Source organism: Apus apus, chromosome 4 (assembly GCF_020740795.1).
Source record: "Apus apus isolate bApuApu2 chromosome 4, bApuApu2.pri.cur, whole genome shotgun sequence".
Lineage (NCBI taxonomy): Eukaryota > Metazoa > Chordata > Aves > Apodiformes > Apodidae > Apus > Apus apus.
In genome coordinates, this window is record NC_067285.1 from 104145264 (window position 1) to 104171077 (window position 25814).

The window sequence follows — 25814 nt, forward strand, 5'->3', positions numbered from 1 at the left end:
GCCGGGGGACGGCGCTCACCTTGCGCGGCAGCTTGGCCATGGCTCGGCGCCTCAGCCCTGCCAGCTAGTCCCGGGGAGCCGCTGAGCTGCCGCGCCTCGGACTGGCTGAGCTGGCTGTGACTCCGCGGCTTTAACCTCCAGCCTCCTTTCTTCCAGCGGCTTCTTCTTCTGCAGAATCTCTTCCTGGGGGGAGACAACACTCTCCCGCCCTCGAGTGCATAAAGTCTGACTTTCCCTTCCCTCGCTTCACCGCGATCGCACCTTCCCTGCCTCCTCCCCTCGGGCCGGGCGGGCTCGCAGCCCTTCTCCGCCGCTCTCCCCGCCAGCAGCCCGGCGAGGATGCGGCTGTCGCTGCTGAGCCTGTTGCTCCTGCTCTCCCTCAGCTGCAGCCCAGGCGCCGCGGAGCTCTCGGCTGCCCGAGCCAAGTGCCCGACCCGCTGCGATGTCTCCAAGTGCCCCAGCCCCAGCTGCCCCAGCGGCTACGTCCCCGACCGCTGCAACTGCTGCCTCATCTGCGCCGCGGGCGAGGGGGACTCCTGCGGCCGCAAGGAGGACCCGCCCTGCGGGGACAGCCTCGACTGCCGCTACCCCATGGGCAAGCGCTTCGCCAAAGGGGTCTGTCAGTGCAAGCTCAGCGCCCAGGTGTGCGGCAGCGACGGCCGGACCTACGACAACATCTGCCAGCTGAAGGCGGTGAGCCGCAAGGCGCTGCAGCACGGCCTGCCCGCCGTCGCCCAGGTCCAGAAGGGAGCCTGTGAATCGGGTAGGAGCATGGTGGGGGCTGCCCCTGGGGCAGAGGGCAGTGGGTGGGCAGCGCAGGGGCGTGCCGGTTTCTAGCCTAAGGAAAATCATGGTTTTCAGTGACCTGGGAAGACTGCGTGGTTGCAGAGAGTCTAAGAGGGCTACAAGGACAAGGTATCTCGCCCGGCTGCCAGTGATCTCTGTGGCGTGGGGAAGGGGTGTTTAGGTCCTTCTGAATGGCAAAAAAAACCTTCCTCCTTGGTCATCAGTAAGGGCTGGAGGCATCAGGCTGTGGTTTGGGAGGTTTCACTTCCGTAGCGGGGCCGTGGACACCTCGGCATCGTGCACGTCGCTGCTGTAGTGCTCCCGTGAGCAGGAGGGGAATGCACTTGGCTGCAGGGAAGCGAGCTCGGTGTAGGACGTGGGGCTGGCAGGGCAGGGCAGCAGTGACCTCAGCTATCACCCCTTCACTAGCTTGCTCTCCTTGTCAGTGCCGTGCTCGGTTCATCATGTGGGCACTCACCGCTGAAGAGCTTGGGTGGCCCTGCCCATGCAGGTCTATTGCACCAGGACCTGCACAAGTAGAGCAGGGACCTGGGAATGCTTCTGCTCCAGGGCCTTCCCTGGTAGTGTATGGAAGGTTAATTGGATTCACCTGACAGGCATCTCTGGGCAGAAGATGCCTTTTGAAGCTATGCAGCTCAAACAGGGCATAAAAAGAACAACCTAGTATCTAAACCACCTAAAGCATAGTATTTTGCCTGCTTTGTTTTCAAAAGAAATTCTGTAGAGTGGGAAAGTGGGAAAAAACTGCCTGCAAACCTTCTTTACTGTTTAAAATATTGACACTCAGGGTATCAAATGGTCTTCCTTTTGCAATAACAGTTGCACAGATACTGTGATATGCTATGGTAACTTCAGACTTGATGGTGTAACTTCAGGCTTGATGGTTTAACTTCAGAAAGTTCAGTAAGCACTTAAGTTGGTAGTTTATTTCTTTTTTTAATTAAGATGGGACACTTTATGGAAGTATTAGTACTGCTGATATCTGTACTTGCTGACACATTGTTTAGGGGTTTGCTTCTGCTACCTTTCTCATAGTGTTCTTGGGAAAAAAAGTCACATACATAATGAAATTTTAAATAATGCATTATGTTCCCTTATGCCATGGGAAGCACTAACCATCCTGTTTATTCATAGATAGAAACTTGCAAAAATTAATGGGGTGGGAGGAGCAGGCAAAGGGAAGAGGACTACATTGTAGCTTTTCTGTGAATAGGGAACCTTTCACGTCTCATTCTGTTTAAGAGAAGGTAAACTGTGGTGCGGATAGGGAGACAGTCAAGTGGTGTTTCAGGAGTTCTTTTAGGAGTACCTCCTCAGAGCCAAGAATTGCTCCAGATACCAGCCTGGAGCTGCAATGATCAGTCTGTCTGGTATTTTGTAGTTATAAACTGCCATTTGCCTGTTCATTTTCACATCAGCGTCCATTAGTATTCCTAATACTTGGTTGGAATAGATCCACGTGAAGTAATCAGAATGTTTAACCAAAATGAGGGAGATAGCCTGCATCTATGAGGGCTTACTGAGTGCTTGGGGTTTGGTATATATGACATTTTCTCTAAGGAATCCTTCTGAATCTACTGTTAATAGGCTTAGGAATTTGCACATGTGTAGTAGAGGTGACTATTCAAATGTTCGCTTTATTTTGGCTTTATGTTTTGTCCCAGAAAACCTCAGCTTAGATGAAGCATCTGGTTCTGTGTTAAGTTTTAATTTTTTTTTTATTCAATTCTACAGCTGCACAAACTGAACCTCAAAGAAACCAAGTGTCTTGCCCAAGGTCAGAGTGAGTTGGTGGTTAAACCAGAAATAGAACTCAATTATGGTATTTTATTTATTTTTTTTTTTTAACAATAACATGCAATGGCTGTAATGAGAGGGTTTAGAATAAAGTCAACAGTTTAAAATTACTGTCAAGTTTCTCTTTTCCCTGTTCTTGAAAGAAATCTTGCCTCAGCTGACTCAGAGTTTGAAGGGCTACGCTAGTTATGAAGTTAATCCAGTTTTATTTAATGATACATATATGAAAACAATCTTAGATAACAGTAGCTTTACATATTGTGACTTAGGTAATTTTCAGAACATGCAATGACCCTGAGGAGCAGCTTTTGAAATGTCTAGTCCTGTCCATTTCCAGTTGCTTATGTTGATGCTAAGTTAGATTCTGGCTGTGATAAACTAAGGCAGGCTGAGAAAACTTAGCTGTGGCTTCCTAGTGACAAGTTTGTAGTAAAAGATAGTAAAGGATGCAGAAAGGAAGGGGGGAAATAGTTGCCCAGGATGACTGTGTGATAATTCCAAACCTAACAGAATTTAAAATATTTTATTCCTTGTTGAAAGCCTGGATTATTTTGAGTAACACCTTGCCAAACAAGTTGTAGGTAGTATTCTAAAGGGGGTGTGTACTGCATGGAGATACAGTAGCTCTATCATTGATGTTCTTCAATATGTCTGTGCCCTGAAAATTATTACTCCTACTAGTTAGCTTGTATTGGAAATGCACTGCAAGGTATTGGCTGGAAATACAAACTCCAGTCACATTCCTTTACTGATTGTTTTTCTTATGTCTGAGTTTGTTTTGAGTTCCTTTTGAACTCAAACAGTTTGAGGTGAGGATGAATATTGTTGAGTATTTGGTAAATATTCAGAGAATAGTATTGCACTGCTTTGAACAGGATGGCTGACAGGAAGGAGATGTTCTCGTATCTCCTTCTGAGGGTCACTTAGGAAGGAGGAATATCTAGCATCTGAAGTCAGCGAGGCAGTGAGGTGTCTGTGCTGGAGGCTTCTGCTGGTCTGTCTCTGTCTGGCCGCTGTGATTGCTGCACTGCACACAAAAGCCACTTTGCTGTTGGTTCACCAAATTGTTTTCATCTGCACACGGCAGACTTCCATTGTATAAACAAGTTGCCTGAACCATAATGTGGCATTAAACTCACCAAGGCTATATGGTCAGTGCACAGCTATGCAGCTTGATCTTAATGCTGAAGTCATCAGAAAAACTGCCCGTGAACCTATGTTTCCAGCAGATATTTCTGTTTTTGAAGCAGAGACGTTATAATCTTTTATTTGTCTTTCATTTCTTTCTGTGAAAGCACAGTAGGGACAGTGTTTATCCCTGGTGATCCAATCTGCCAGGTTGCAGTCTTCCCTTAGACATAATAATTTTGCTGAACATGGATCTTTTCTGAAGCTGGTTTTAAGACAGAAGGGGGGAACCTCCTTACAAGAAAGTGTTTCCCAGGTTTAAAAATTCTTAATGAGTATAAAATTGTGGATTTTAATACAATGTATTGTCTTTAAGAAAGTATTGAATGTGAGTTGGTCTAACACTACAGGCAGTAAGCTGGCAGATACTCAGAAACTTCCAGTGTTCTGCAAATGTAAATGGGTCTAGCTTTATTGACTTCAGTGGGATTATGATTATTTATTTCTGGTCATATTTATTTCTGCTCATATTTTTTTCAGTTTTTTGTGTACTAGGTTGACTGCAAATTAGTTGGAGTTGCTTCTGATTTACAGCAGTGTTAATGAGATTGGAGTGGATCTACTGACTCTGCAAAAAAAGGGAATAAAACACTATTAAATGAACTTGTAGCCTGTAGAGAACACTACTAGGCAAGAAAAGTCTTAAGCTGTTAATAAAGATACTTCCACCTGGCACTTAGCTTTAGCCATGTAAATACAATGTAGTAGGAGCCTATAGAACTGGAAACATAAGATCAAATGTTACAAAACAGATTTGAACATCTTTAACTCCAGTTTATGCACTAACATCCAAGTCTCTATTTTAAGTGTTCTATGAGAGGAGCTGGAGAGCTTCTGCATATCTAATAATTTACTTTAAATGACAGGATGGGAGTTCAGAACTGCTGAAAATCTGGTTCATTTGTGACTATGGAGCAGATTGGGAAATGTTAGTTCTTTTGAGCAAGAAATGTGTGAACAACTAAAGACTCATCTAGCATACATTTCATTTCAAGTACAACCTGGTTGCAGCACCTTTGATATTTTGGTTATACAACAGATAGTTAATTGGATTAAATCATGGCTCTTTTCCAGGATAACTTAGATTTGGTTAGTGTAAGATGATACTGAACATGCATTAATACCCTGGAAAATAATGGACATTATTGAGAGATCTTTGAAAAAGAATATCTTGGGTAGGGGGGGGAAATAAAAAAAGAAAAATACATGTGTTTGATTTTATGTTTTAGTGAGAATAGGAGCAGCAGCTAATGTCTAGCAACTAATGCAAATTACAGCATAGACTGAAGGTCTGACATTAAGCCCTGATTCTACTGCTAAACCACTTGTTTTCTGGGTGACCTTACACAAGTTATACAGTATTAGATGTTGCTTCCTTTTTCAGTTTCTCAGGCTGGAATTCCTCCCTCTTAAAGTATAGTGATAGCTTCTGATGGAAACAATTTTCAGAAAATTATTCAAAAGAGATCCATTTCTGTGAAGACATCTCAACTTCCTAAGTCAGTTTTCACCAGTATTTAGTCCCCAGCAGACACTAGTAAGAATTGCTCATTTCTAATCAGACCAGCAGATCTTCAGCTACACCTTTTTTACAAAGTTTGTATGTCTGTTATTCTTGATCCTCCTTTGTTTCAAATTTGCCCTTAATATGCAGTGTAGATTTGAATCCATCTTCAGGTTTGAGTATTCTTGTCTTCTCACCCCAGCAGAGAGGTTCTAGACTTCTGCTCAGAAATGCTTTCACTATGATATAGAAAGAAGACAAGATTTGCTTCAGTCTCCTCTCTCTATTGCTGCATTTTATTTTCTTTGAGTCTTGCTGTCTTTACTTTCATCCACTACCTCTTTCAGAGCTTTTTCTCTCTGCCTACCCCAAATCATACTAGGAAAGCCACTGCCCATGATGTTTCCTTGGTGGCTAGTCAGGAGTGGTGCAGAACTGAGTTCTTTGACAGACATCCTTCTTTCCTTTTGGCCATGTGTAATGCTGGGACAATTTGACATGGGCAGAACAGTTCAGCACTCAGCAGATTCAAAGGGATTTAGTTGCCCTGACTCACATAGAGCTATGCTGACTTACACCAACTGAAAGCCTGCATTCATCATGCCTTTTCCCTCCAATTCTATTCTAATTCACCAGCTGAGAGTCTAGCCAACTGTCTTTCATAGGTACTTAGTAATTTCTATTAAGAGAAATGTGATGATAATGTGATATCAGATCAGTGAACACCACTGTGTGTGCAAGCATTCAAAGTCATGTAGTAGACTTCAAAGGATGTATTGCATTGTCAGGCAAGCTGCTTGTGAACTGAAAGTAAGATAAATCTTCAGTGGCCCAGCAAGAAAAAGAAGTAACAGTATATTGTGCTTACGTTTGACTGTGATTCCTGTTTGCAGTGTCTCGTAAACTAAGTACTGGAACAAACATATTCAGTTGCTTAGAGGGATTTTTCAGAGTGCATGGGAATGTACATAAAAATAATAGACAAAATCATCTAGTCCTGCCAAGTTGTTCCTTCTGTTTATACTGCATCATATAAATTTAGCTTGTTAAATGTAAGCATGATTTCTTTCCCCTCAGAAGTAAATACCATGTCCAGTAACAGGAAAAAGAACTCATGGACTTCAATGGAGAAATGCCTAATTGTCTTGGTTTGGTCTCTTCAGTGCTTTCTTCCTTGGTACCAGTGTTGGGTCTCTTCCCTAAGTTACTCTCTTTGCTTCAGGTCTTTTGGATACTGTTGTAATATAAGGCCTTTTTACTTTCTGATTTTGTAGGTGCCTTAACACTTTATTGTGAAAGCTTTCTGAGATACTATAGAAACTATAACAACTAGTTCTCTATCACCCGCTACCTTATGAATTCATTCAAAGAATAGGATGAAACAGTGAGACATCATTTTTTTTGTAAATAGGTTAGGCCCCATGGTACTTTATATTCAACCCAAGTAATTTACAAGTTAAAAGGTTTAATGGTCAGTAAACACCTGTAGATAAGTATTGGTGAAAATTATCTTTGAATTAATAACTACACAGAATACCAAAATGTGTGAGAACACTCTTAAATGTCTGTCTTCTTTCTTTTTCCTTTTTTTGTGATGCCTCCTACCTACTTTCCCTTTAAATACTTGAGTGAAGAGCAGCTGATGAAAGAAAAGTATATACTTTCGAAAGACAGAATCTGTATCTGGACTCACTCCATGTGATACAGAAATAGGCAAATCTAGAACCCTTAAAATCTGGTGTTGACTTTGTTTACAAGATCTTCTGTGGAGTAAGTTCATATTTCAGCATGAGTTGAACTTAGAGCAAATCAGTATGGTGCAAAGCATCACTTCTGGAGAGTTGATATTGTTTAGAAATTAGAACTTACAAGCCTCTCTCTCCTGACTAAATGGCAGAAAATAATCGTATTTCCTGGGATAAACAGTGTTCTGCTGCCCCAGATTTGAAAAAAGCCAAAAATGTTATTGCTGTATCTGATTACAGGCTGTGAACACGGAAGATTGCTATTGGAGTGTGGTGATAGCTTCCCTTGCATATGTTTTGCTATACGTGGGATTGCAGATAAGAATGACATTCCCCCACAAGTAGTATTATTACTTTGTGATGTTGCAATATTATAAGCCAGGATGTTGTGGACTTTTTTCCCCTCTCTTCAAAGATTTTTCTTCATGCTACAGAATGTTATTCAGTATTTACAAATGCTGGGTATAGTGCTGTTTAATGTAGTACCACTCTGGCTTTTATCAGAGTGCTAAGTGTTTAGTAAGCTATTGTTATGCCATAGGCTTCTGACAGCTTAAACGTGAGTTTGCAAAATTTCTTGGGTGCAAAGGTTCTAATTTACATCAGGTTTCAACATGTAGTCCCAAATGCTGCAACTGCATTTACTCAGCACTTGTTAGACCACTTCTAGAATACTGCATCTGGTTTTGGACCACTCAGTACCAGCAAAGTATTGACAAACTGAAGTGAGTTCAGAAGAGGGTCATGAGGGTGGTTCAGGGGACTGGATATATCTTCTGGGAGAAGCTGAGAGGACTGGGCTTGTTCAGCCTGGAGAAGAGACACCTAACAGCATCCCTCCTGTGTCCATGAGGAAGCTATCAGGAAGATGGAACTGAGCTCTTTACAGTGGTGCATGGTGGGAGAATAAGAGACGAAGGGCATGAGTCAAAACAAGAGTCTCCATAAGAGAGGTTCAGACTAGATATAAAAAAAGTCTTTTACCTCATGGAGGACAGTGAAGCAGTGAAACAAATTACCCAGAGAGTTTCTCCATCTTTGGATGTTTGCAAGTCCCAGCTGGACAGAACCTTTGAGCAACCTGGTCTGTCTTTGTAGCCAACCCAGCTTTGAGCAGAAGGTTGAACTAGAGACCTTCTGGGGTCCCTTCCAACCTGACTTATCTATGACCCTATATGTTTTGTATAATAATTCGTAGTTGTCTCAAGAAAAATACTAGAGACAAGGCTTGTAGACTTCCAAGAAAGTACAAGAAATTAAAGCTGAGTGATGCTCATGTGTACTTTTCTTAGAATCAAGAAAAATGGTGGGTAAGTTTTGAACAATCTTAATGAGTTTGATTCCTTTTCCAATACCTGTTTGGAAGCTATCCCAGTAGGAGAAATAGACCAAAGCCTATTTATCTCACCTACTTGGTCAAAAAGTGTATTGTCTTATTAACATATCCAATTCTTTCTGCTAGTATAGGTCACCTACAGTCCAGCAGCCCAAGATACAAATTCAACTTCATAGCAGATGTGGTGGAAAAGATTGCACCTGCAGTTGTGCACATTGAACTTTTCCTCAGGTAACACTTTCAATTCTATGTGTTTTAATTGTATTGTTTAAGAAAATTCTACAGTTTTTCCATTGTAGTAACTTTCATTCTGAATTCTTGAAGTTCACAAAGTACTCTGAAGCATTACAGCACACTCTCCACATTTGGAGAACTACCCATCTGCATGTTTAGTTCCTGTTTAGATCTATTTTATTTGGCTTACAATGTTCACAGTACTTTACAATTCTTAACTATCTGCCATAAAATAAGTCTGTCTCATCTTTGGAGGTCTCTTCAGCCGCCACTAAAATATGTTGCTTATTGGATTGTTTGTTACCTCAGTTTAAAATAAAACAAGCCTAGAAGGTAACCTGGAAAAATATAGCTCCTTATTGTTTATTACCCTTTCAGTGAGAAGTGATTTTATTTTGGCATGGAGAACATTAAGAGGGAGCATGTTGGCCAGATGTAACCTATCTAAACACAGAAATTGTTTCTGATTGGAAAAAATGTAGGACTTTTGCTGACAAAAACATACCAATATTTAGTGTACTGAAGCTGGAGCTGAGGCAGGAAATTAATTAATGTTGAGTGCTCAAAACAATCTGGGAGGCAAGTTCATCATTGAGTGCTCAAACCAACCTGCTGTCAAAATAAATTACTGCAAATACAATCTGTACTCCATTACCTGAATACCTTTCTGCTTGGAGCACTCTAATTTTGCATAGCCTCAAGAATTTATTGGATAACTTTTTATAGGCTTTTTTAATATGAAAAATTGAGATAATCAGGTTTTCTGAGACACAGCTTCATGCACAGGGTGACTGGTCTTTTGAGAGAATATTACAGCAGGAGATGTTGAAGATCTTTGCATATGATTGTTCTTTCCCTGTAAGTAAATGTTTGTCCAGCAGCCTGCTGGGTGCTAACTGTGATACTGCCTTCTGCCTGGGATTGGCTCCAATTCTTTACTGCTAAAAAGCCTGGAACTTTCAAACAATTTCCTAATAAGGACCACATCTTTAAAGAAAGAAGAATTTGTGGACCTTTTCTCATCTTCTACTGACCAGGCACTTTCTGTTCCCCTAACAAATCTAAGGTCATTACAGCAATTGTTCATAGAGAAAAGTCATAATACTTTAAACTGTTTATAAAGTATTTTAACTGTCTATATTGCAGCAAATGTTGTTTCCCACAAAGTTTTACTCATTGTTAGGGTTTTTTATTTCTTCTCTTTCACATTCCCAGTCCTTTCAGTTTCCAGACGTGCTTTTTCCTGCCACTTGGGCTTCATGAGATGTAACTTCTTCCTGTAGTCCCCTGTCCAGCTGGAAGTTTCCTTCTTTTACCGTTTTTTCTATTAGAGGATCAGTCCATTTGTCAGCTCTACTGTTTCCTGTTTTTTTTCTTCCTGTGTAGAAGCAGCAACCAGTGGGATCAGATGAGCTCCTCCTCCATCCCTTTTTGTCACCTAGCCTATTTGCAAGAAAGCCCATAAAGATAGAATTTGAAACCCAAGGAAAAGGATGCTGTAGGTTGTCTGAAAGCCTCCATTCCCATCTCCCTGGCTGACTGAAAGCAGTCACAGTTTTCAGAAAATGATCCTTTCTTTGTCATTTTTTTTAAATTTAATTTTTGTAAGGGTTGTAACATTGGTCATCAAATGCTTTGTTATTTCTCAGGGTGAATGGCAGTACATGATTTCTAATGTCATCTTCTCTAAATTATGCTTTCCTTATGAGTTATAGTTACTTTTTTTGGTACAGGCACCCTCTCTTTGGTCGAAATGTTCCCCTTTCCAGTGGATCTGGATTTATTATGTCTGATTCTGGTTTAATTGTGACCAATGCCCATGTGGTGTCAAGCACCAATGCTGTATCAGGGAGACAACAGTTGAAAGTGCAGCTACAGAATGGAGATACCTATGAAGCAACCATCAGAGACATTGACAAGAAATCTGACATTGCAACAATAAAGATTCACCCTAAGGTGAGTGGCGTAAAAGGTGGATGGATAAATTTGGGAACTCTGTTTAGTTTAGCACAGAGTGATTGGCTGGAATATATGTTTAGTGATTCCATGGAAATGTATCTGGGGAAAACAATGTAATGAACAAACTACTTCTGTAGGCCTGGAATTTTTACATATCTTAGAATTAAATTACTTTGTCTTCTCTGCTAGGAACTGCTTAAAAAGATGGGGGGGGAAAAAGTGTAGCTCAGTTAATGTGGCCAGATTCTGCTGTCTTTACCTGAAGACTGAGGCTATTTGGTTGATCCTTCTAGCTTTGTGCCAATACATGGACTGCAAGGCGGTACATAGTGCAAGGAGAGTGGAAGGCTGGTCAATAGTTGGTTTGTGAGGTATTTTGAGGAGGAGGAGAGAACAATCTGCTGGAAAACAGAATCACAATTTTTTGAGTTGGAAGGGACCTTAAAGATATGGGGAAATCTGTTTTGAATCTTGCTGGCTTTTTTTTCTGGATGAAATTGAAAGGTGCTGCTGCTAGCAGTCTGTTTCTGAAGAAGCATTAAAGCAGCAACACTCTGCAGTGTGTTAATTCTACCTGGTGTAAGTTTTCAGTATATGATAGTGCTCCTTCACTAATGTAATGTAGAGTCTATGTTCCTAACTTCTTGCTAGTTTTTGGTCTTTCCAACCAGGTTTTTTTCGGGTATACATTCATGCTTATTTTGTTTGTTTAAGAAAAAGTTACCAGTGTTGTTACTGGGACACTCTGCTGATCTGAGACCAGGAGAATTCGTGGTGGCGATTGGAAGTCCCTTTGCCTTGCAGAACACTGTGACAACAGGAATTGTCAGCACTGCTCAGCGAGATGGCAAAGAACTTGGCCTGCGGGACTCGGATATGGATTATGTTCAGACAGATGCTATTATCAATGTAAGTACTAGGTATGTGATGAGCTGAGCTTCACAGCCATGGGACCATGAAATCCCCACCTATTCAGCAGGGAAGTGTGTGCTCTGAAAGATGAATCTGCTTAATAGAAGCAGCTTTGTTTAAAATGGATGATGGGCTCTTCTTATAAAAAGACTATGAAGTTGTGTTCAGGCATTAGTGTTATGAAAGGTATTTTAAATGAAACTGCCCTCTTTGAGGCTGGCTGTGAAGATACTGCATAGGACGGACCCTTATTCTGTTGATCCTGTGCAGTAGCACAGAGTTGCATAGACCAGCAGTAAATGAGCACCTTTTTCTCTCCGCTGGTTCAGCTGATCTGTTCAAGCAACATGTACAGTAGAGGCAAGGTTTCTTTCATCTCTATATATTAGAACCAGATGGAGTAGTCAAGTTGATAGTATCTGCTTCAATTTATAGACAGGACACCCAGTAACAGCTCATAAGCTGGGGCTTTTGCTGTTCTTGTTTTCCGCTTGCACATCACATGCTCCAAGTAAGAATCTAGATGTAAAATAACAAAGTTTGAGACACAGTTTGGAGCACTGAATGTAGTATAGAAATACATGAAAATAATATATCCCTTCAGCTTGGAGGGATCCCAGCATCTTAAGTAAAGTCTTTGCATGTGTATAAAACTTCAATGATTCTAAAAAGAGCACTGCATATGTATCTGAGGTAGAAAATGGCCTGAAATTTGTAAGCTTAAATCTGTTACACATTGAAAGGAAAATATTTTCAACATTTATTTGCTGGACCTCAATATCAAATTTGACATAAGTCATAACGCAGTGTTTTACATACACAAAACCTTCACAAATATCATCACAGACTTGTTGAGATAAATGGTATGGAAAAAAAGAGGGTAATTACTTCTTGAGCTGTGATATAAAAGCGATCTTTTTTTTAAAAGCTCCTATATGATCCAGGATCTGAACCTTGAGATATTTAACTGGAATTACTTTTTTCAGTTGTGAGAGTAGGGAAAAGCTATGCAGAATGGATTACTCAGGAGCACACATTCAATTGGTGGCAGAGACAGAACATGGGATCCTTGACTTCAGGACTATATGCATTCCTCAAGATCAGACTGCTTCCTTGTATATATTCAGGCATTCACTGCCCTCAAAAGCTAATGAGCAGGTTTAGGCAAGTGTGACAGATGTTTGACCAAATGGAATAGTGACAGTAGAGGAGGTAAGGAACATGACAATGTATTTTAATTGCTTTGCCATCTGAGACCAAAAAGGATGAGGATAATCCCTGGCATAGGGATGCTTTGTGCTTAGCTAATGCACTAGTTTTCTCCTGAGAATGGGAGGAGTTTGAGATCTGGTCTATTCAGAGCATTCCTGTGGCTCAGCCAAGACTTTCCTTCAGGAATGTGCATGCAGCTGCCTTCTGAGAAATGCTAGAACAGCAGGAACATGGGGCAGGAGAAAACAGGCCCATACGTTCCTAAATGGAGTTATACTGCATGTGCCAGAATTCTTTTATTATCCCATCCTTCAAGCAGAAGACAAGTGAATAGAAGATAATATGCTGCAGAAAGGTGAAAAATTATTATATTGGTTCCTTTGTGTCAGGCCAACACAAAAATCAAGTGGGTAGCCTCTGACCGCTGAAAAGATACAATGTAAGAAACTGGTATCTTTGTTGACTCCAATTTGAAGCTGTTTTAAAAACTTCAGTGTCTGTTTCATTCTTCTGTGAATCTATAAGGTTTCCCAATGCTATCAAATTGTAAACAGTTTATATGGCTCATGCTGCTGTCATGCATCACTTCACTTTTGTTTATTTTGAGTGGTAAGTTGCTGCTCTTGGCTGTTCAGTAGATCTACTTGAAAACTCTGGCCTCAATCAAAAACAAACTTACGGAGCCAACATGAAGATGGACACGGAACTTCTCCAACTCCCATTTCCTGTAGTCCTGTCGCATGCTTCCTTTGAAGGCCATTAGGTATTAGGCAATTTCAGATTGCTCAGAGCTGCTATATGCCTGCCCTAGAGAGGACTGCATGTCTGTTTTTACTAAATTAATCCTTACATAATACCCACCTCATAGCAAACTGATGTGATTAAAGACATAAAGCACTGTGTTCTCTGCTGAAGAATAAAAGACTGACAGATTTACAAACTAAAATGATGACTAAACTACCTAAGAACTGTGCATACACCTCACTGAAATGCAACTTTAAATATAAATAAATTATTTCAAAACCTTGTTCTGACAACTTTTAGAAGCATCAAAATACTCATTTTAATTATCTAATGATTCTTCTTAAACTTAGGGTCTAACTATTTGGAGTGGTAAGGTGCTTCTCCTAACATGAGGCCTGTTTCTGGAAAGAAAAAAAATCTTAAGAGATGTGAACAGGTAGGATAAGACCTACCTGTAATCTTCTGTGGTCAATATTGTATCCTTCAGTCCTGCCTAAGAAATGACCTGCTCTCTTTCATTTGCTTACCAACAATCTACTGTTTGAAATGAAAACTGCATGTCCTACAGTGAAACACCAATTTATTGTTTCCTTATGTCATTTTTACAGTATGGCAACTCTGGAGGACCTCTAGTTAATCTGGTAAGTCCATGTGATTTGGTTTTAGCTTTATTTTATTTCGAGAGCTAGCTTGAAACAAGTGGGAGAATATTTTTTTTCAAAGATTCATAGGTCATACCAGCTTTCAGTCATTCTAGGTAATGGCAGGCAGATACCCTCAAGCTAAGGCAAACTGAAAATTAGGTCCCCATTCATACACCATTGAAAACATTTCCCCATAAAACAAAAGAAAGGTTACACAGCAACAATAAAAATGGGATTTGGTAGGAGCAGTTACGCTCGTTCACACCATGAAACCTGGGGTGCATGGCAAAGATGGGACCTGGTTAATCTGCACAGCTGATTTTAGAATGGATGACTTTGAACCAGCACTGATTTTGCAGGCTGGTGAATTGTGCTTGTAGTGGTAGTAGTGACTCACTGACTGCTCAGTGGAGGGTATCTTGCCAAGTGGTGGCATGGACCTTGAATGAACAAACTGTACTGTAAGCAATTTGGCCATCAGAGTTAAATGTGAAAGGGATTGTGAATCAGAGCCCAGATCCTCCCTTACAAGTCATGTTTATTTCTAGAGTGATTACAACACTCTAAAATGTCTCAAGCCAGTTTTTAACATGAAATGCTAGCAGTAAGCTGAAGCCTGTCAACTTAGGAGCAAATGAATTGGGTGCTGTCTCTCAACAGGATGGTGAAGTGATTGGGATTAACACCTTGAAGGTCACAGCTGGAATTTCTTTTGCTATTCCTTCAGACCGCATCACTCAGTTTCTCACGGAGTCGCATGACAAACAGAGTAAAGGTAAGGCAAGAAACAGAGACATCTTCCAGTTATTTTCCTGATGCTTTTGGCACTTGGTGAAGTGCCAAAAGACATGGCTCTGGATTCCTATTACTGGAAGGAGCAGCATTATTTTACAGTATATAACACAACATACTTGGAGATAGAAGACCACAGAAGTGGGAGAGAGGTTTTATTACTGAAACCCCCAAAGAACAGACAGTATCTGTATAAATCTGGGAAAATGGGCCTGTGAGGACACAGATAAGTCCATACAGTCTCAAATGGTCTTGAGAACAGCTGGTGACTTGTTCAAGGACTCTCATCCTCCCCTTTCATATACTGTCCAAGCAGAAAGGAGATTAAGGTGTACTGTGGAGAATAAGGTAAAAACTTTTAAAAACACTTCTCCACAGGTGGAGTGGTAGTGTGTGCACTATCAGTGGATGATCTTTATTTTGCCATGGTCAGGTATGTCAGGGCTCTATAATTGGATACTCTGACTCTCAGACCCCAGTGGAAGAAGATCTGTGTGCTAATTCCAGAAGAAATACATGGGGAAGAGTGGGAGAGGCAGAGAAAAAAAAGGTCTCTGCCTGTGATGAGTAGTGTTCCCCAAGGGTCAGTACTGGGACTGGTGTTATTTAACGTCTTTGTCGGTGACGTGGACAGTGGCAGTGAGTGCACCCTCAGCAAGTTTGCTGACAACAGAAGGTGTGGTGAGGTCAACACGCTGGAGGGAAGGGGTGCCATCCAGAGGGACCCTGGCAGGCTTGAGTGGTGGGCTCGTGTAAACTGCATGAAGTTCCACAAGGCCAAGTGCGAGGTTCTGCACCTGGGTCAGGGCAATCCCAAGCACAAATATAGCCTGGGGATCAAAAACAGGTCAGAGGAGAAAGGTTTGGGAGTGATGGTGGATGAGAAGCTCAAAATGAGCCAGCAATGTGTGCTTGCAGCCCAGAAAGTCAGTGTTCTGGGCTGCATCAAAAGAAGCGTGGCCAGCGGGGCCAGGGACATGATTCTCACCCTTTACCGAGCTGTTGTGAGACCACACCTGGAGTATTGTGTCCAATTCTGGAGCTCTCAACATAAGAAGGACATGGAGCTCCTGAAGAAAGTCCAGAGAAGGTCCACTAAGGTGATCCAAGGACTGGAGCACCTCTCGTACAAGGACAGGCTGAGAAAGTTGTGGCTGTTCAGCCTGGAGAAGAGAAGGCTCTGGGGAGACCTTATAGTGGCCTTCCACTGCCTGAAGGGGCTACAGGAAAGCTGGGGAGGGACTGTTTACAAGGGCTTGTAGTGAGAGGTAATGGATCAAAACTGGAAGAGGGGAGATTTAGGTTAGACATTAGGAGGAAGTTCTTTAGTGTGAGGGTGGTGAGACACTGGAACAGGTTGCCCAGGGAAGTTGTGGAAGCTCCATCCCTGGAAGTGTTCAAGTACAGGCTGGATGTGGCCCTGAGCAACCTGATTTAGTGGGAGGTGTCCCTGCCCTTGCAGGGTAGTTGGGACTAGATAATCTTTAAAGTCCCTTTCAACCCAAACCATTCTCTGATTCTGTGAAATGTACCAGCAGCTGACAACTGCAGTACTTGACTCTTTTTATGTCCCTGCCTCATATCTGGCACCCTGTACCAAGTGTCGTTCTACATGCTAGACAGCCAAAGCTGATCTAGTAATGCTTCATCCAGGCCAAACCTTCCTTTCTCTTTTGCTTGCCAGTTTATCTGTCTGCACCCTGCTCATCTTGTATCATGACTGTTGGCTGCTGCTTCTCTTGAATCTTGATAATAATCTTGTCTTCTCCTGAGTTCATTCAGTTGCTGATGCCAGGGTTGTCTCCCTACACCATTGTCCTTTCAGTATTCTCTCAGAAATTGTTACTGCAGAAATTTCTCTTATTCAGAGGTTTTAAGGCTGTGCATCTGCTCTTATATTTGAGACCATCAAAATTCTGATGGTTCCCCTCATCTATGTTTTGCTGAATTCCCCAGATTATTTTCACTTGTTGATTTGGGGAAGGGAAGTTAATGGAAAAAGTTATTCTGATTGTTCTGAAAAGTACATTTCAAAGTAGCTGACATAATTTTGTTTCAGACAGCAAGTAAAAAACCCCTATTTATTCACCCAGATTGTTAAATGTTTGTTGGCTGCTGAGAGAAGCAGATTTATCATTGGTGATGATACCCTTCAGAACCAAACTGCTCATCTCAAACCAGGGGGGAGGAATGGCTCACCCTGCAGGTGTGGCTCTAGAGGCATGAACCCAAGCCTTGTGCTGCAATTCTGCCATCTGCCAGGGGGATCCTGGTAACTGGGACTGGAAAGTCTGTGAAGGCTGAAGATGCCACCACTGAAATCAGCCACCTTGCTCTGTCAGGTACCTTTGCCTCCAGTGAATGATGAACCCACTGAGCTCAGCTAGAGGAGGTCTAGAGATAGATTTGCCTATAGAACCCTAAGGAGAAAAAAAAAAAAAAGAGTTTATCTTTTGATTGTAACATACTGTCTGATTTTTTAAAAATAATTTTTATTATCCCCTAATCAAAAGAAAAGGATTCACACTTACATCAGTGTGACTGTCATTGCTTGGCACACCCTGGCCACAGACAGTTTTTAAATTTTTAATTTCTTTTTTTGCTTGTCTGAAGTACCTCTTGTACTGTTGCTGCAGGGCAAAGTGATTTAAAGCCCTTGATGCATAGAGAAAGAGAATGTCTAGGATATATTTTACCATATTTGAGACTTTGTTTGCATTTTTTAGGCCTTTAGTAATAGTTTTCAGGTTTGTTGTACAGACGTTATTTCTTGACATAAGGAATTTATGTAAGCTGAATTTTTGGGATGTGTTAATTATGTTTTCTTTTGCTCCAGTTACGTTTCAGTAGTTTCAGTGGGATCCACCCTTATGGTACAATTAGGTCATAGAAATAAACTTAAGGCTATTACCATTTTGCTCTAAAAATCATATTGCCTGAAGATGATAAAATTCCCTTAGGAAACTGCACTTCCCAGATTTACTCTGGCATGTAGAAGATACTCAAATAATGTTTAATGAGCTTGACCTTAGTCTTCTAAATGTCAGTTGATCAGACAACTGATTGATACAGAAGGCAGTATTTTTGAAGTCCTATCCATTGTATATAATTGCAAATATATGATCTACTGAAGTACAAGAGGGGATGGGGGAGAAAAAGGAGAGGATGGCATTTGAATTAATTATTTGCTTTGATGATTATTATCTAAACATTCTATATTACCTAATGCATGAGTAATAATAATAACTAATGTATTTTTAACCAAAGATTTACCACACTCTGCATAAAGATTCTTATCTGTTGAATGTCCTGAGAAGCTTTGCTAATTTTGGTTTTATCACTAATAATATTAACCTCCTTTTATAGCTAGGAATTCCCAAACTGGTGCATGAAGTTAAGTGTCTCATTCTATATCTCAGTATTAACCATCTGTGTATTCTGTCTTTACCTCTGGAAGTCATGTATATGCTTAAGCATTGACTGATTTTTATTTTTTTTTACATCAGTGTTTTTTGTTAGTATCCTACAGGAATTTCTCTGTTGCAATCTTTGACATTGGTTTTTGGCTCAGACTTGAGCAGAACAGTAAACTAGAAAATGTTCAAATGTGGATCCTCTAGCATGGAAGACAGAAATTAACAATTTGACAAAATATTAAGGAGAAACTCCAGCCTTCAAGGTGATCTAAGTGCAAGAGGAGTGAGCAAAGGAGTTTTGCCTGCCATGTGAATAGAAAGTGCAGGATTTGTTTCTTCGCTTGGAGATCTTGGTGATATCCTGGCCCCACTGAAATGAACTGTATTGTGTCAGAGTTACTCATGTCCATAAGAATCTGAGTACCTGACCCTTAATTTGCTTTTATCAGTTCTTTTTGCCTTCAGCCATGTTTATCTATCTGATTTGTAACTTTATTGTTACAAAAAAGAAAAATGGCAAATGCTGTCCTTACTGTGGAACAGAAATCTCTCTAAATAGTGAACTGCTTTGAGATACCTGGGAACGGCTGCTTGTGGCTTCCTATTAAGCCACAAAACAGGTTCAAGTTTAAACTTGGGGCTGGTTTGCTTGACTTTGTACCACTGGAATCAATTTTTAATTTGTCCTGGTGTTTACAAAAATTAAATGTGATTTGAATATCTCTCTGCTATGGTCTGCTCCTGCTTTAAGCTGTAGTGGTTCCACAATTGTTCAACCTTATTGTTCCAACATATTCACCTTCTTTTAACTACAGCTGTGACTTCACCCTGGTGATGTGCTGCTTAGATTTATGATCTCGCTTTACTCCAGTTCTCTGAAATATTTTTTCTTCTGCCTCATGATTGCACAAATTGCCAGAATTACAGGTTTGAGACTTTTTATTCACAAACCAGATGCAATATGACAGTGGTAGTTCCAGGTGTCACATGCTGCTCTGCCAATGTGACCTAACCCTGAGGTCAAAATGCCTTTCCTCTGGGATGATAAACCACTGCAACTCTTTTTCTGTGCCTGTTCAGTCTCTGATGATGCTTCTAATAAGATGGACAATTATATTCCCTCTAATCTCTGTTGATGAGAAAGTTGTGGGGTTTTTGTTAAAGATGTTTGGTTGGGTTAAATTTGAATGGAATCGACTTTTGCAAAACAAAAGACCTGCAGTTTCTTCACCTGTATTTGACATATGAAAAGGCTAGGGGGTGGCAAGAGGAGGAATCTGGATTCTGCTGCTAAAAAATCCATAGTTTATAGCTATTACTTTTACTTTATACAATAGCCTGCTACTGTTACAGTATGAACCGCTCTCTGCAGTGTGTCAGACTTGCTGTGGAGAGAAGGCAGAAGGCCATTTTGAATTTTAATGCATGAGCAGGGGTGAAGGAGTACCCCAAGCTGCCCAAAGATTAAGGTGGAATGAGACTTTTAGTTGTGAATAAGTCTGTAGTTGCCAGATACTTTTTTTTCCCCAAAGCTTTATTTTTACATGTATTGTTAGTCTCTGGGGAAATATTTCCCTTTTGAATTAGCAGCATTTCTGCTGTGGTTTTTCATTCTTGCTCAATCGTCTTCTCGGTTTTTTGTTTCTTCCAGATCAATTTTTTTTGTCCCTTCTATAATTTTTATTTTCCTTTCATGTTAACATTCCTAGCTCACCATATGCTTTGTGCTTCTGCATGTTTCTGCATCACAGAGGCAATGACCAGCAGCAAATGTTTAATGCAGACAGTAAGTAAACTGTCACCAGAGAGTCTGTCATTTGTGTGTCTCATGAAGACAACTTCATCATTTAACTATCCACACTACAAGGACAGGGGGATTATTTTCAGGTGGGACAGTTATGAAGTTTGGGTATTTTTTAAAAGTGGAGACTTAAATTTGTGCCACGTAGACTAGAGAAGGATTATGAGAGCACTAGTTCCTGGCCATGCCCAAAGCTTTTGAGGCGTTAATTTTGAGTAATTGGACTTCGTGTCACTCCTGCTATAGCTGATTTTGATCACATTAGTTTCACTTTAAAATACAGGAAAACAAGAACATTTCAGAGAAAAGCAGATGTAAGTTGTTCAAAGTGTAATAAATCCAGTCTAGTAGTTGATGTTTTCACTGACACTAATGGGAATATTGGACATTCGTAAGGTTCAGGAGTAATTCCTTTACTTGGGGCTATTTTTCTTGGAAAGAATAAGAGTTCAAGGATACTCTGTACATATCCTTTTCAAACTCCTCACATGAGAACATGGAGAAGCTCCAGTACTTATGCTGGAGCAAGTATGGGGAAATATTTCTCACACCGGATATAAGTAACTACCAAAGCACTCACTTTAGGAAGTCATCAGGCTGCATTTTTTTCATCAGACAGCTGTGCAACATCATGACTGCTAAAAGCCAACTACAGAAATACTCTGCTGTTCCTAAAGGAGTGAATTTTCACCACTTAAAATTCGGTGGTGTCCTGGCTAAAGTCTATAGTGTTTTTTTTTAAAAAAACTTGCTTTTCATTCTTTGGGGTAGAAATAAGAAGCCGTTTGCATTAGAATTGATGTAAGTCTTTTGCTTGTTCTTTCTCCAAAAGGTGGGAATTTTAATTTCTTTAAATCTCATTTCAACATTTTAATGAGAACACTATATGATTAAGTTGTCTTGATCAGTTTCAGATGAAATGGTGGTTAAGAAATTTTCCGTTTACTGAAGTCATGTGATACTAGATCACAGAATTTTTCTGAATTTCCTGAAGGAAAACTTTTCTGGAGTGTAAATGACCTTCTCACTTGCAGGGGGAAGGATTGTCATTCTGTACATCAAGGCTAACCAAAATATGAACTGAACTCAGCATAGATGTGTATTAATTCTATTCATAGTTTTGTTAGCAGCTGATATTTCCTGTTTTAATTGCCAGGTATTTTGGGTCATCAACGTAGTTATTTTTGTCAGTGTTTGCCTAAAATTTCTAAACATGCTTTATGTTATTTTCAGATGGGAAGAAACGTTTCATTGGCATCAGAATGCTGACAATAACACCTGCGTGAGTATCTTACTGATAAGTAAGATCTGTATGATCTTACATACAAACATGACCCCTAAGTGTGGTCAATAGTGGTTCAGAACTTCCATTGTTCAGTTTTAATTACAAATCTCCAAAGAATTCAGAAGTGTGTGTTAGCTTCTATGAAGTCTGCACACATTTTAATGGTATTGGTGAAATACATGTTTTGAGACCTGGAAAATCACTGACAGTCATTCTCTAAATATGGATAGGAATGGAAGCCCTGTTGATAGCTGAGGGAAATTAGGAAGAGCCTGAATATTGCTTTTGGCTCTTGAAGAGGTTGTCTGGAGTTACACCAGGTTTTAGGTGACATTTGAACAAGCTGCTGCTTTCAGGTGACCATGAGTGCTGATGACAGATTAGCTGCCCAGGGACTTGGCAGTAGTTCTGTCCCTGCTAGTGGAGGCCGTATAATGTGAGATTTGGTGCCCAACTGTTAACTGGAAAGAAAGTACTTTCTGAAGTACAGAACTAAAGCTTCATGCCTCCATGTTAACAAAGCCAGAATATGGGCACCCTCCTCCAGTTCCTTACTGTCTTTTCTCTCTCACATTGCTCAGTGTCTTGCTGTTACTCAGATACATTCTGGAATAACAAATGATGGCTCTTACTTCTGTGCTCTTTCCCAGCCGTAGGCACGTTTCCAATGTGGCAGTACTAAAAAATTAAGACTATTTCCAGCTGGGGTTGTAGTAAAACCATCTTTGTTTATTGAGCTACACTCCTGCAATCCTCTCCAAAGGGTCAGATCCTCAGCTGTATGTTAATGCCAGTATAATGGCATTGACAGCACTGAGCCACCACCACTGGAGAGAAACTCAGAATGTTTCTGTGTGTAATTGTGAAGTGAACACAATGTGAGATTTTACTGCTTTTGGGGTGTCAAATGAAGGAGTGTGAGATGTCTCCAGGCCTCTTTTCAAGTAAAGGTCTACTTGCCTTGGTGTGTTTGCTTTAGTCATTTCATTGTTAGCTTCCACAGTACAAAATCAAATGAAGTCAAGCCGTGTGAAGCTTGCTTTCCATTTAAGGGTTCCCAGGTTTCCATGGGAGACAACAGAGTAATCCATCATTAGTTTAAAACCCTTACTTTCTAAAGATGGTTTTTAACCCACACTGTACACAGGCCTGAAATGATGTAATCTCAGAAATGAGAGGATGTTTTTAGAGTTTCTATTTTGCAGCTGGTTTCTGTTGTCTTTATTTAGAAAGGGATGCACAAATAATTCCTCAAAACTTGAGGAATGTGAAATTTCCGTGTAAACTCTCACAGTTCTGATCTGTCTGATGACTGGGGTTATCAAAAGCTATATTGTTCTAGGTAAAGACAAATTAAGAATTACTTGAAAAATGAAAGAAGTAAAATTGTTAGCAAATTTCTGCCCCATCACTAGGATTAATTCTTAGGCCAGGAATGTCTTCTGTCCCTGTACAGCACCTAGGACAGAGAGTGCTACTGTCCCTGTGCTCTTCAACAGTGCCCTCTGTGCTGCTTCTGCAAACAAGTATCAAAAGTCAGGTTCTTTCAGGAGATGTATCATTAAATATAGCATGCTTTGCACAGGTAGATAGCTTTGACTCTCTTAAAATTTATGCTACTTGTTTAATCCAAATTCAGATTCCCTACATTGTCATCACAAGAACAAGGGGCAAATGATTAACTGTGAAGTTATTAATTTTCAGTTAAAAAAATGAGAATAAATCAATTTTTAATGCTGCTGCTTTTGTAATGTAATAAATGCTGTATAATGTTGTTCTACTTTTAGCTTGGTGGAAGAACTGAAACATAATAATGCAGATTTTCCTGATGTCAGAAGTGGAATTTATGTACATGAAGTTGTTCCAAACTCACCTTCTCATAGGTATGTAAAACACATTATTTTCTTCACCATAGTATATCTCCACATAGATGCTAGTAGGTAATATTTATGTTTATCTTCAAGTACTTTCTCAGACCATTCTTGATTTTTATTTAAACAATTAAAAATTGTGGATTAAGGATTAAGGTGTTTTTTTTTAAAAAGTTTATATATCTACTCACATCTACAAAAGTGAAATATTTTAATATCTGAACTTTTAAAGTTACATTAGGAAACCCTAATAGTGTGTAAATTTAATGAACACTTGAAATACAAGGAACCAATTATTTTTTTTATAAGTATGTTGAATATTAATACATAGAAACCTGGATTGAGTTTAAACCAGAAACAGGATAGCATTCACGTTAGACACTGTCAGAGCTGTTATCTGAGACAATGCTTTTTCTTAGAGGAAAAGACTATTTTATAGAAAAGTTGTAAAATAAATAAGATACTTCTAAAACTGACTAGGAATTATTAAGGAAATGCAAAGGCAATAAAAGCAGCTATTCAGGATTACACTGCTTTGTGTATTTAAATTACACTTGACTTTGCTTTTCATGAAATTATGAGAGTGGTTTAATTTCCAATGCTTGAAATACATACTGGGGAGAGAAAAGCAAATGCATTACTTATCTATTTCTGCTTTGCTGCACTTTTGTGGAAGACAAAGGGAAAGCTAGACCACTTTAACTGTTGGTGTGTTTTTGCTGAATGAAATGAATACTGAATGCAATTGAATTCTTGATTCTATGGAATAATATTAGTCTGATTTTGCATTTAGTGAGTACTACAGGTTGGGATTTTTTTGCAGTCAGAAGGGTGGAATTTCCTTTCCTCTGCATAGAATGTATACTTACTGCCTTCTTCTTCTTGTCTTTGCAGAGGAGGGATCCAAGATGGAGATATCATTGTTAAAGTCAATGGGCGTCCTTTGCTGACTTCCAGTGACCTGCAAGAGGCTGTGATGAATGAATCACCTCTACTACTTGAAGTTCGAAGAGGAAATGATGATTTGTTATTTAACATTGAGCCTGAAGTTGTCATGTAAATAGAATTGAGGAAGCTCTCACCATAATTACACTCACTTACTCTGGAACACTAGATACCTCCTTTACAGCTACAGTAATTATACTTCCTGTTGACTAATGACAAGGTGGACTAACTTAATTGCCTGAGCCATTTCTGTACATAGTAGCTAGAATGAATTCAATTATGCCATTTAGAGAAGTTGTAACTTTCAAACAGATTTAAGAACCATGTTCTGGGGAGAGGGAGGAGGAAAAGAAATTTTGGGTAGCTGGTAAAAATGGGGTCCACTTCCAATTGCTGCAGGTTCAGGGCAGATTCAGTTCTGCATTTTGAAAGGCCAAAATGCTACTGGAAGTGAGGTAGCATGCTGAAAGGGAACCTACTCTTAAACTACAGTCACGGCTGCAGCAGAACCCAGCTATTGCAATGCACAATTGAGCTTATTATTAATTTTTTTTTTATGTAACTTTTTCAATGTGAAACTAGTATTGGCAAAGCTTGTATTTGTTCTTAGTGCTCCTATGCTACATGTCAGTGCAGGTAGATTAAATCTGTAAATATGGAAAAGAACACAAATGGTATCAGGCTATAGAGTGTTACACCTAGGTCATGCGATTTTGGAATATAGTAAATGATTCTTATAGAATTAATGCCTTATTATATGTAAATCAAAACGATGTGCTGAACAAAGTTAAGTTTGATAAAGTGCACAATTTTTTAAGAATTTCATACAAATTAGTTTTGCATTTTACTGATAAGCTTTGCTGTAAAATTGTTATACTACTTTTGGCTTGTACTTTGTATGTTTCTACTGTAAGGAGATTAAAGTTTACACAAATAATGTTTTGGTGTAAACCTCTTCTTCAACAAGAGTGTCTTTCCTCCCTCTTTTGTCAGAATGGAATATGCTCTCCCAAGATAAAATTTTCTTACATAAAATTGGGCCTTGATGTTACAAAAATCCTTTGCAGCCCTATGGTATAAGTATTCCACGCGTATTTAGACTATGTTTAGAAATGTTTTGCACACAAGTAATTTATTTACACTGTTTCTTTTTCATATTTATGAATTATGCTTTGATGTAATTTAGAGAGTATCTAGTTGGGATGTGTTGTCCTCAGTTCTGCTTGTATGTGACCAGAAGCAGAAAAGCAAGCAGTATTAACCCCATTTTACAGCTAGAGCATGTGAGACTCTTATGTAATAAACCTGGGACAGAAATTGCTGAGAGCTAAATCCAGGTCTCCTAGGTACCCTAACCTTCAGGTCTATCTTACTCCATAGTGAATATTGCTATTGTTCCTAAGAAACAGAGGAGCATCTCTATTTGGAGCATTTTCCACAGCAAGCAGTGCTTTACAGACTTGCTTCTATTGTCTTTGTTTAACTCCTTTTTACATTAGAAGGTGTCTTTGGGGCAGCTAGAAGCTTCCCTTTAGTTTGTCATCATGTCTAGACTCTGGCTACCTCAGTTGACCTGTTTGTGACAAGCCTGGCACCTTTGGTGTTGTACAATACCGTGTATG

The 25814-nt window shown here is 39.9% G+C and overlaps 1 protein-coding gene across 1 annotated transcript; it reads left to right on the forward strand.

Annotated features, from left to right (window-relative positions):
* HTRA3 (HtrA serine peptidase 3) lies at positions 1 to 25105 on the forward strand. Its single transcript, XM_051617778.1, has 9 exons — positions 1 to 763; positions 8509 to 8608; positions 10345 to 10567; positions 11285 to 11479; positions 14047 to 14079; positions 14743 to 14857; positions 21325 to 21373; positions 23164 to 23259; positions 24142 to 25105. Exons 1-9 carry the CDS (start codon positions 340 to 342, stop codon positions 24305 to 24307), a joined length of 1401 nt encoding a protein of 466 aa, XP_051473738.1. The 5' UTR covers positions 1 to 339; the 3' UTR covers positions 24308 to 25105.
* Positions 25106 to 25814: the final 709 nt, after the last annotated feature.

Bases quoted from the DNA above. Each gene is read 5' to 3' on its own strand.
- HTRA3 (XM_051617778.1), top strand. From the start codon at position 340: ATGCGGCTGTCGCTGCTGAGCCTGTTGCTCCTGCTCTCCCTCAGCTGC. The intron at 21,374-23,163 runs GTGAGTATCTTA...TTCTACTTTTAG, and splicing joins ATGCTGACAATAACACCTGC to CTTGGTGGAAGAACTGAAAC. The intron at 23,260-24,141 runs GTATGTAAAACA...TTGTCTTTGCAG, and splicing joins CCAAACTCACCTTCTCATAG to AGGAGGGATCCAAGATGGAG.